Genomic DNA, 11,852 nt, shown 5'->3' with positions numbered 1-11,852 from the left:
AAGTGATTTTTTGAAATTTTGACATCCAATTTTTTTTCTTCCATAAATAGATGAAATACCTAAAATCACATTTTAAGAATAACTATTCAAACAAAATTTTCATTTGAAACTTTTATAAAAAGTTTTTTTTTTTAAAATTTTTTCCACAAATTTTGGTAACACTAAAAATCATTTTTAAAAAAACCAAAACAAACTGACCCAAAATAGAACTCTCTTTTCTCTCTTTAATATCCATCATCTCTCACACATTTCTCCAAACAATAACAATAACAAAAAGACAACACACACATTCATATACATAATAACCAAACATTAGTTAAGCAACACATAACCATACAAAAGTCTAGTAACAGATACAATGAACTTGAACTAGAAGTAAATAACCAAAACTACAATATAATAACAGGAAAATACTTAGATGGACACAACCATACCATCTGTACTTACGCACAACCAATCATTTTTTTTATTAATTAAAAATTAAAAATAAATTATCTCTCTCCTCTTTTATCTCAACCACCCCCATGATGCCAATTAAAAACGAAATTAATATTAAATAAATTTATATTCTCTCTCTTTCTATTGGTTGTGACTAAAAAATTGGATTTAGGTTCGTGTCCATGCAAGTATTTCTCATAATAACATACACTTGTAAAAAAAACAAATAAAAATAGGAGCGGGAGGAGAACACACCGAACTCACGAGTGGAGAAAAAGTTCTGGTGGCGGTCGGAAAGAGATCCTAAACGGTTGTCACGTGGTGGTGTTGTGAGGCTTGTTGTGTTGGTGATTTTTCGGTGACTTTGGAATGGTTGCAAGATGAAGTTGGATGTTGAGTTTACGTGGAGGTGATGGTGGTTTTTGCACTTACAGTTGAAGAGCGAAGATGAGAGCAAGTGTTATGTGGAATATGATGGAGAAAGAATTTTACAGGGGTACTGCTGAGTTTTCAATCCCCTTTTTGTGCTGATTGTTGGTGTTTATATAGAGTAGAGGATTAGAGTTTGGATGAGAGTTTGAAATAAAAATTAGGGGGAAAGTGGGAGAGTATTTGAACCCTTGTAGTTAACTGATTTGTTATTTTCTTGATACATGTTTTGCTTAGTCCATTTTGATGCAATTCTTGGACTGATTGTGCAGCTTAAGCAACAAGGTGGGTGGAGCAGAATTTTGGAGTGTATTGCACAACATGGTTTTTGTTGTTTTGTGCATGTTTTTGACAGCAAGAATGTGGATTGGTGCAGGGCTATAGACAACATTTTGGTGCTTTGTGGCAACATAATTTGGAGAAAAAATGAAATAGGTTTAGGACTTAGGAGTTTTCTTGGGATTTCATGCAAGGGTGTGGCACCTGTGATTCGCGGTGGGCTTGTATCATGGAAGACGATCGATGTTGGGGCTGTTGTTATTTACTTCTTTTTTCTGCAAAAATACACAACAACACAAAAAAATGATTTTAATTTGTATGAACTTTGTGTTTGCTATCATGTTCTTGTGATGGTTTTGGCAAGTGTTTGATTTGGATTTCACTGAAACTTCTCCCTCTCTCTTTTCATGTTTGTTGCTTGGCAATGAGTTTTGGGTTGAAAAGTTAATGAAAATACTGTTTTGAAGGTTGTGTATCTGGAAAAAAATGTAGAAGATATGGTTTGGTTTTAGAATGTTGGTATAAAGTACAGTCTTCTTTAAATCAATTTTCTATCCTTTATAGGAATATTTTTAGGTTGTGTTCTTTAAGACGTCTCTTCTTGAGTTTTGTTTGAAACACAGTCTTATTTAAGACAATTTTCTATCTGTTATAAGAACCTTTTTAGTGAGTCTCTTTTAAGACATTTCTTCCGAGTCTTCTTCAAGACATTATTTAAATATCTCCTTCAGATACAGTCTAGTGTACGACTCATTCTGAATACTCAAAAAGGTATTATCCATCATATACAATCAAGATATATGATTCTTCCTGAAAAGCGTCTGTTTCACACAGTCATTCTGAAAAAAGTATCTATTTTGGATGACATCTTTAAGCCCATCTCAGACAACACTCTGTCAACATCTAGATGGCATCTTTAAGCCCATCTCCAGCATTCATTATTTCCCGCACCGACGAGTGCAAATTTTTGGGCACTTAAGTGTTCAATCCTCTTCCACCTTCAGATCACGAATGACAAACACCAATCTACCTCTTCAGGTTTAAGAAGATTGAACAGGGGCAGCTGTTGTACCCCAAAATTTGCCCGCACTTTTCAAAAATTCAAAACTATTTTAAAAATTGAGTTTTATAAAAATCTTGGATTCATTTACATTGACATCATGAATTTTATAAATATTCAATTGTCTATTTTAAAATATAGTAGTTTACTCTTAAATTGCTTATATTTTAATAAATAGAAAATGCTGGCCGATGATTCATATACTTTCAATTGGCTTTTTATTTTAAATAAATAACATGGCCCAATTGGTAAGAATGAAAGGCTTGCAAATAAAAGGTCACAGGTTCAATTCCTGCTTTTCTAAACTTTTTTCAAACCAACAATTTTCTAACAATTCTCTCAAATTTCACCCACATTTTTTAAGCTTTTCACACAAACAAATGTTTTTAAATTATTTTTTAATCTTTTTTTTTGCACCTGAACGCAAGTACGTTCAGGTTCTTAATCTTGGAGATCAAGAAGGTCCATGGGCCTTTTCAGTTGGATCATTTCCTTTTTAGGATCGGTCTTGACCTAATTCCACTCTATAAATAGAGCAATCCACCTATTTTTCATCAACAATTACCAACAATTCTCATTCTCTTCCAATCACCCTTTTTTCTAAACCTTTTTCAAACCAACAATTTTCTAACAATTCTCTCAAATTTCACCCACATTTTTTAAGCTTTTTACATAAACAATTTCTACAGTTTTTTAACCTTGTTTTGGCCAATAATAACATCTGAGGCCGATGATTTTATATAAAGCCCCTGCCGTTTAATTTCAATTTTTTTTATCTTTACATTGTTGGTTACTTTAACCGTAGGATAATAATTGTCGGCGAATAAATTGGTCATCTATATATTAGTAATGTGTACATTTTTTTTATTCTTCACGTACATATTATCTTATACCTTAATTTCTGTTCCATCTAACAATTTCTATTTTTTCTCTCATAATTTTCATACGTACAAGTTTAATAATCACTAATATACTGCTGACCTACTTTTCAAACACAAAAAGGGATTCAACCACACAATTTCATGCTCATCTTTATCAACAAGAACATATGTCTTGAGGAAAACACATTCCAAACATGAGCATAATTCAGTCATCAGCTTTGTTTTTTTTAGATCTAATAACCATAAGAACAAAATTGTCATTCATGTAATTACAAAATCTGGAAATACATGATTTTCTTTTACAGAATCAAAACAATAACAATTATCATCCTCAAAATCACAAACCATAACATTACAAAATTCTTTTGTGTTTTAGCAGGATCTCATCATGTTTAAGAAGAAGCATAACACTGCTACCGATGCATTTGACAACCAACAGCAACCTTCAAAAGCAGCGGCGCAGCCCCTCGAATCCGACAATCGCGACCGCTCCGACGTCGGCGATCCTCACGCACACAGCGGCCGAGCCGCCTCGATCTCCCTCCGTACACGAAATCGCAACCGCCACCACACTCCCTCCGATCAAAGCTTCCGGCCACAAGTTCCTCAACCACGACGGATCCGTAAGATTTCGAAGCAAATCCGGTAACCATCTTTGCTTCTCCTATTAATATATGGCGAATTAATCGATTTATTATTTGTTTGAATTGCTTTGTTGTGTGATCTTTTGTGTTTTGAATCAAAGGAGAGGGCTGATAATTTTAAGAGAGTTTTTGCAATGTTTATTCATCTTTTTTCTATTTAATTTTGTATTTTTTTTTCCTTTCCAATGTCACGTGTCAATTGTTGATGGGTTGATGTTTTAATTTTTTTTTGAGACATAAGAACATCCACGTCTCTCACTTTCACTATATCTTTTTAATTGTTGTTTTATTATTTATTTACTTAGTACCAAAAAACGGTCTTATGGTTAGTTTTTTTTTTTTTTTATATCAAAATATAAAAGATATTAGAATTTAGATTTTCTGTCTCTCATACAAAAACACCAAAAATATTTTATTGTCTTAGAGTTTAAATTTTAGTTTCTATATTATAAAAAATAAAAAATTATAATTACTTTAATTTCTCATATAAAAAAAAACTTAAAAATGTAAATGTTTGTGCTAATTTTTAGATTTTTTTAATTAATTTTAATTAAATTTGTTATCATTTCTTATGCATTATTTTGTATATATCCGTACTAATATTGTTTGATTGCGAGGTACCACCTTCTTTGAGGACTCGGATTATTTTGTGGATATTCATACGTTTTTGTGTATATTCTGTCTATTTTAATTTCTAGTTTTTGGTTTGTAATAATTTTCATCTCTGTTTTTGGTTATGTACCCCCCATCCCGAAGTCATGTAATAGCATAAGAATTTTATTTTCCGCACCTATTATAACTGTTATAACTGTTAGATGAATGTTTAATAGGATTGTATGGAAAGATAACAACTGAACATAGATCACTAACTCAAAGATAAATATCTGAACTTAACACACTCGCATCCACTCACCTCTAGGGTACGCCCCTCTTGGTTGCGTTACGAATAATAACGGTCATGTCCCTTGAATGTAGAGATACTTTAGCAAACGATGACCCTCGAAAATATCATCATTGAAAGATCTTAGCCCCTCAATGTCCCTTAGAGTGGCAGCTGCGAATATGCATAAACATTTATTTATGCATGGTGCATAAGTTAACCTAAGCCCTTGGATCAATATTTCCATCTAATGGCTAGAAATCACCATATATATATTTACTAAAAACAGAAAAAAAAAACGTTTTGGTGATTTTTTCCTTCTTAATTCAACGACTCAGACATCATTTTCTTCTCAACTCACCACCGTCGCCACCGCTGCACCGTCGCCACCGCCAATCTCCGCCGATCACCACCGTCTTCATCCTTCCTTCTCAACACATCACCACTGTTGCCATGCTTCCTTCCCAACACCTAATCACCGTCGCCTTTCTTCGCCGCCATCAATAACTCATTCCGGTGATTCCTCACAGCTCACTTTCATCCACGAAATCATAGGTATTGAATTTTAAACTTGTTAAATTGAATTTTAGATGATTCACACTTCAATTTCTGAATTTCTATAGAACTGATTGTTTTACCTAATTCAAGAATTCATTGAGTAATGTATGTACTATGGTTCAGTAGTGTTACGATTCCATGAGTAATGTATATTTTGATAGAATAACCTTGCATACTTCCATGAGTAATGTGCAATATATTTTGATATAATAACCTTGCCTACTGTATAATATTAAATTGAATTTTAGAATTCCCACTTCAATTTCTGATTTCTTTCTTGCAATATGTGATTACCTAATCGAGAATTCATCGAGTAATGTGTAATATGGTTGAGTAATGTTAGGATTCCATGAGTAATGTGCAATATATTTTGATAGAATAACCTTGACTGTGTAATATTGAATATGCATATCTATCTGTCTTATTATTAAAGTTGTAATTTGTATTATGTAGGTTGTGTTGCTAATGGATGAGATATCGTCTTCCACAAATGTCACTCAAGATGTTGGTTCAATCTCCGATGAAAATAAAGAATCGTGGCAACATTTTGTCTTCCACGAGCTTTCATCAATCAAGGATTTCTATGCTAAATACGCTCATGAAAAGGGATTTAGCGTGAGAAGAAATTTGCACTCCTTCTATGATTCTCGTAACAAAAAAACGGACATTGTGCAATATATCCGTTATGTTTGTAACAAGCATGGTTTCAAGCACGGAAGTCGGGCGGATCCTAAGAACAAGACAAACTCGGATACTCCTGTTCTCATTGAATATCAGAAAGAGAAAGAACTTCCCGAGGAAAGGACTGGTTGCGCAGCTAGTATTTCGTTGAAGTATGATTCCAATGTTAAAGGTTATCACATATACAAATGGAATGTTACTCATAACCACCCTCTCCACAAACCCGAGCATTCGCATTACTTGAGATCGGCTCGAGAGATTAGTGAGCCTCAAAAACAACTTGCTATAATAAATTCAAAATCAGGCATGTCTGTAAGATCCTCCTTTCAAGTTATGCGTCAAATAGCTGGTGGTTCAAAGAACCTTGGGTATTGCTTCCAAGATTTAAAGAACTTTCTCACCACTGTTCGACAAAAGGAAAGGACTGGTTGCGCAGCTAGTATTTCGTTGAAGTATGATTCCAATGTTAAAGGTTATCACATATACAAATGGAATGTTACTCATAACCACCCTCTCCACAAACCCGAGCATTCGCATTACTTGAGATCGGCTCGAGAGATTAGTGAGCCTCAAAAACAACTTGCTATAATAAATTCAAAATCAGGCATGTCTGTAAGATCCTCCTTTCAAGTTATGCGTCAAATAGCTGGTGGTTCAAAGAACCTTGGGTATTGCTTCCAAGATTTAAAGAACTTTCTCACCACTGTTCGACAAAAGGAAATGGTCATTGGTGATGCAACTATTATCCAAGAATATCTTAGAAACGAAGCTTTGAGGAACCCGCCATTTTATTATGATATCCAAGTAGATTCTGAAGAGAACATAGCTAGTATTTTTTGGTCAGATGCAATCATGCAGCAAGACTATGAATTATTTGGTGACCTCATCAGTTTCGACACTACTTATCGAACAAATACGGAGTATCGCCCATTAGGTATGTGTTCTATTCATTTCACTACTATTATATCAAGCTTCCATTTTATTTTGTAATTATCAGTGCATTGATATATTCTCTCTACCATATTTATTATTACATCATGGTATATTAGTATAAAGATATATTGATAACATCCTTTGTTTTAGGTATGACACTGCTTTTAGATTGATATCATCAATTGTTTTAACTTTCTCGTTATATGTTTTTGTCACACATACCAGCTCCGTTCCTTGGATTTGACAACCACCGTAAGAGTGTATTATTTGGTGGTGCCCTGCTCTACAATGAGACTTCAGCAAGTTTTAATTGGTTGTTTACCACTTTCCTGAAGTGCATGAAAAATAAGAAACCCATTACAATTTATACAGACCAAGCTTCTGCTTTGATGAAGTCAGTTCCAAACCTCTTCCCCGATGTCTTCCATGGGTTGTGTTCTTGGCACATGGGGGAGAATGCAAAGTCCAACTTAGGCTCTCGTTGCAATGGTGCATTTCTTGACGAACTACATCACTTGGTTTCGAATGTTGATGATGAGGCAGAGTTTGACTTCAATTGGAATAAGATGCTTCAAAATTGTTTTGGTGGTAAAGCCACTTCTGAATTTACTTGGCTTGTCCAGATTCATCGTAATCGTACTCAATGGTCTTCTGCTTGGGTGAAATCACACTTCACTGCCGGTTTGAAGACCATACAGTTAAGCGAGTCGTTCAATGCCTTTCTTCGCCACTTTCTTCAGCCAGACCACTCACTTGTGCAATTCTTTATCCATTTCAATGTTATGGTTGAGAAAATGCGAGATAATCATGCTGATTGTGATTTCAAGGCTGCCAATACTAGGCCAAGAAACAGTTATCCCAACAGCCAACTCATGAGGTCCGTTGTCGCCAAGTATACTCCAGCATCGTTTGCATTCATTCACAAGCAATATGATCTTTCTTTCAAATATTATTATGAGGAGGACACGTCAAGAAGTTCAATTTCTAATAGAGTTTTCAAAGTGTTCATAATTCAACTTGTTCGTGATGCCGATGAGATGGATTTTGATAATGATGCCGCTGCGAATGTTTATATGTCGGTCGAAGAAGTTCCAGAAAACCTTCTTCCTAATGATCAAGATCCTTTGCGACTTGATGAGAGGGTTGTTACTGTAGATATTGGGAACAAGATTTTTACTTGTACATGTCGGATGTTCGAGAACCGGGGATTCTTATGTCGCCATGTTTTCAAGATATTAGACTTCTTAGGGAGTTATGTCCAATACCAGTCCTTGAAGTCCATACCTGACCACTACATATTGAAGCGTTGGACTAAAGGAATTCGTCCATCCCTTGATGCTTTAAAACCCATCAGTATTGGAGGTATTCAAGATACTACTTTTGCACAAAGATATCAACAAGCTTCTGGTGTTATGCTTCAGATTATAACCCGTGTTTGCATGGACCCTGATGCGTGCCAATTTTTTCTTAATGCTGCAATTGAATGTGGGAAGCAAGCGGAAGAGTTGATTGTTGCTAAAGGTGTTTCCGGTCAACCTTCATCTTCCAGGTCTGCATCTTGCAAAGATACTAGTGTTGCTGAACCTGTTGTAGTTGAATCTAGTGGAAAAAATTTCAAAAAGAGACCCAATCCAATCAGGGCTAAGAAACGGCTCAAAAGTGATTATGAGTTAGCTAGGGAGAGACAAAGATTCATCGCACAGCGGAAGAAACAAAAGAAAGAAGAAGATGCTACAAAATTAGATTTAACAATCAACAATGTTGATTGATTTTCATTATTTCTTTCCATTATTTTAGACTATTATATTTCAGTCTACTATTTCAAATTTTCATCATACTGTAAGCAAAATTTTATATTTCATTCTACAATTTGATTGTTTTAGTTATTGCCAATTTAGCTTCTGCTACATACTATTGAATTTGCTTAAAGTAATAACTTTGGATAGGCAAACTTATTTCTCATTTAATAACCACATGAAGTACTTAATGCAATAGCTCTTTTCTGTGTTTTCAATCTCTCTGTTGCACATGCAGAATGCCTTTGAAATAAATGGCTTCATGTGTTTGAAGCAAATGGCTTGGTTCAATTTATAAGGGGTGGCTAGAAGTAACTAACTAGGCTTAAATTGAGTCAAGGGTCTTAATTTTAGAATTACATTGAAATTTAACTCATACAAACTTATGACAATTTGTTACAAGTTTATTAAGAATTCTAAACTGGATCTCTAATTTTATAAAGTTGAATTTAGGTTTAATTCTTGAGAGTGTGATCTCTCAAATTCTCATATTCCAATCATATTAATGTCTGATTGATACATAAATTTTAAATAAAAAGACTCATTATAAATTTTAATATAGCAAATACATTAGATCATCTCTTATTAGATTTCTGCTATTAAATTACTTAGTATTTATAATAAAAAAGACTTATTATAAATTTTAATATAACAATTATGTATTGGTCATATATTAATCAATACTAAGCATGTATTACTCAATAGTCAATACTCAATACTCACAGATGATAGTTATTTTATCTTACTATACGTCCTTTCACTTTAATTAATTATATATGCAAAATTCATTAGATTCATAGTTTTAGTGGTTGTGATCTTAGAAAACTCAACATCAGTGGCTGTTCAACCTTTAGTGACACAACTTTGGCTTACCTTGCTAGTTTATGTAGAAAGTTGAAAGTTTTGAATCTATGTGGCTGTGTTAAAGCTGTATACGATACTGCATTACAGGCAGTGATTCATTGGCACAAAGTAAAGTGAATAACAAAATGTGGGGATCTGTGAATGGTGAATATGATGAGGATGGTTTAAGGTTTTTGAACATTAGTCAGTGATTCACATACAAGCAAGTATTGTCTATTATAATAACCGATTCAAATCAGTTTCTTGTCAGTAATGCATAATTTTCAATCTTTACCTCTCAGTCTTGTTGTGTCAGTGTTTCACATTCAAGCAATATATCATTTACCATAACTGATTCAAATTCAATTTAGTTTCAAGAAGAAATATACATCATTATATAACAACTACAAAATTGACTAGAAACAATGCAGAACTATACATCATCACATGATAAATCTTGTCCCAGCATCAAAATGAATATAGCATATGTTTGGTATTAAAGAAACAATTCGTCCAAATTTAAGCTTAAAGAAACAATTTGCTCATACAATTTGCTCATACAAGTCTTACTACACAATTCAATATATAGTTTTTTTCCTTTTTGTCCTAAGTTTTTTTGTCTTCTTCCCGACTTCTTTCTCGATCTTGTCTACAACCTCTTCAGCTTGTTTCTCAAGGACTTGTGCCATAGAACATTCTTCCTCTTCTTCACCCAAGTTAGGGGCTGACTTCTTTGTCTTCACCTTTTTTTTGTTCTTCTCTGCTTCTTTCTCCAAGTCATCCGCCATAGCACATGCAGCCTCTTCTTCTGCCAAGGTCAGAGCTAACTTTGTCAAGTTTTGAAGCAGCTCATTGTCCTCACGCTTCAAGATGTCTAGCAGCACTTTTACTCTTTGAATCTCCATGAAATCATCTTGCTCTTCCTTTGTCATCATATCCCAATGCTTAAAAAAATCCCAAATTGCAGCTTGCTTGCTATCCCATTTCTCAATATATGTCAGAACAAATAGCCCGCATGATTTCCTATCATGTTGTAAAGGCACTTTCACATCCTCCCAACTCCATTGACTAAAGTCTATAGGTTCATTTCTCTTAGCATTTAACAACTCCATCCCATATCTCACTTTCCACTTCCCCCAGTTCTCCCATTCATCTTCTTTTTGAAATGTGAACCTTTCACAACTATTCAGAAATCCGAACCTCTGTTCTTTGAAATCAATCACATATGCAGCATAGTGACTCTTCAAATAAACTGGGAAAAACCACTGTAATGATGAAAAGAATTCATGAGTACAATAATCAACATGGAACTTAATACTATCAAAACAGATTACTCAATACAGATTACTCAGTACAGATTACTCAATACTATCAACAATTGAGAAGTTAGGTATATATGCATCCACAATTCCAACCAGAAGTATATATTGTTGTTACACACGTAGACACATGCTAGAAACTTGAAACACTGTTTTTATTCAAAACAAAATATCCAACCAACCTTTCATCTACATCACATATATGTTCTTTAACACTTTATCTTAATATGGATAGGTTAGTTCAAGGTCCACCATTTGCAAGATAAATCTCTAAACCCCCTAATATTGATATTTGAGACCCAAGTGCAACATCTTCTGCAGTAATTAATAATGTTCTGATTTGCATACAAATCTAGCTAGGTACATACATATATGGAACAAGTTAAGGGAAGCTACTAGTACTATTTACTACATAGTACATAGAGACTTTATGGAGTATATTGTTAATTGACATCAGATAATAAATTAATTACTTTACTGTAATGATGAAAAGAATTCATGAGTACAATAATCAACATGGAACTTAATACTATCAAAACAGATTACTCAATACAGATTACTCAGTACAAATTACTCAATACTATCAACATATTAATCAAAACAGATTGCTATAGCTAACCTTGTAATTAATCAAAACAGATTACTCAATACTATCAACATATTACTTAAACATTATTGAATATTATCCTACATATTTTCTATGCACAGTAACTTGCGCCTATTTAAACTATGTATACTATTATGTAGATGTAACGCCACAACAATATATTTACAATATGTTCAATACTAGCACAAATATTAAGCAAAAATTTACTTACATATTCAGGATTTTCCATGTCTATATCATTCAAACCCATGTATTTGAGCTGTCTTACTAAATCTTCTGCATACTCGGCCATTACACGGGCTTCTCTATGATCCTTTTTGCGTCTAGTGATCTTGACGCCATGCTCAAACTATGTGCAAATAATTATAACAAAATACATTTAATATGGGAATTTAAACAATGAAGATATTGTAAATTTTAGTTAATTAAAACTAATCAATATGTGATACTTACTTCATATGTAACCGGGAATATGAACCTTTTCATCTTTCCTTTCATCATCTC

General features: G+C 33.7%; 1 protein-coding gene and 1 long non-coding RNA gene across 2 annotated transcripts; both read left to right on the top strand.

The window, feature by feature from the left end:
• Positions 1–3,029: 3,029 nt before the first annotated feature.
• On the top strand, positions 3,030–6,149 carry LOC131626461 (uncharacterized). The gene is made up of 3 exons (XR_009291131.1): positions 3,030–3,352; positions 3,467–5,166; positions 5,623–6,149. It is a non-coding gene; the product is annotated as an uncharacterized LOC131626461 (long non-coding RNA).
• A 7-nt stretch (positions 6,150–6,156) lies between these two features.
• On the top strand, positions 6,157–8,552 carry LOC131626470 (protein FAR1-RELATED SEQUENCE 5-like). The gene is made up of 2 exons (XM_058897281.1): positions 6,157–6,784; positions 7,009–8,552. The coding sequence occupies exons 1-2, from the start codon at positions 6,157–6,159 to the stop codon at positions 8,550–8,552; spliced, it is 2,172 nt and encodes a 723-aa protein (XP_058753264.1).
• The last annotated feature ends 3,300 nt before the right edge of the window (positions 8,553–11,852 follow it).

Source organism: Vicia villosa, unplaced genomic scaffold (assembly GCF_029867415.1).
Source record: "Vicia villosa cultivar HV-30 ecotype Madison, WI unplaced genomic scaffold, Vvil1.0 ctg.000291F_1_1, whole genome shotgun sequence".
NCBI lineage: Eukaryota > Viridiplantae > Streptophyta > Magnoliopsida > Fabales > Fabaceae > Vicia > Vicia villosa.
This window is presented reverse-complemented; position numbering and strand designations above follow the sequence as displayed.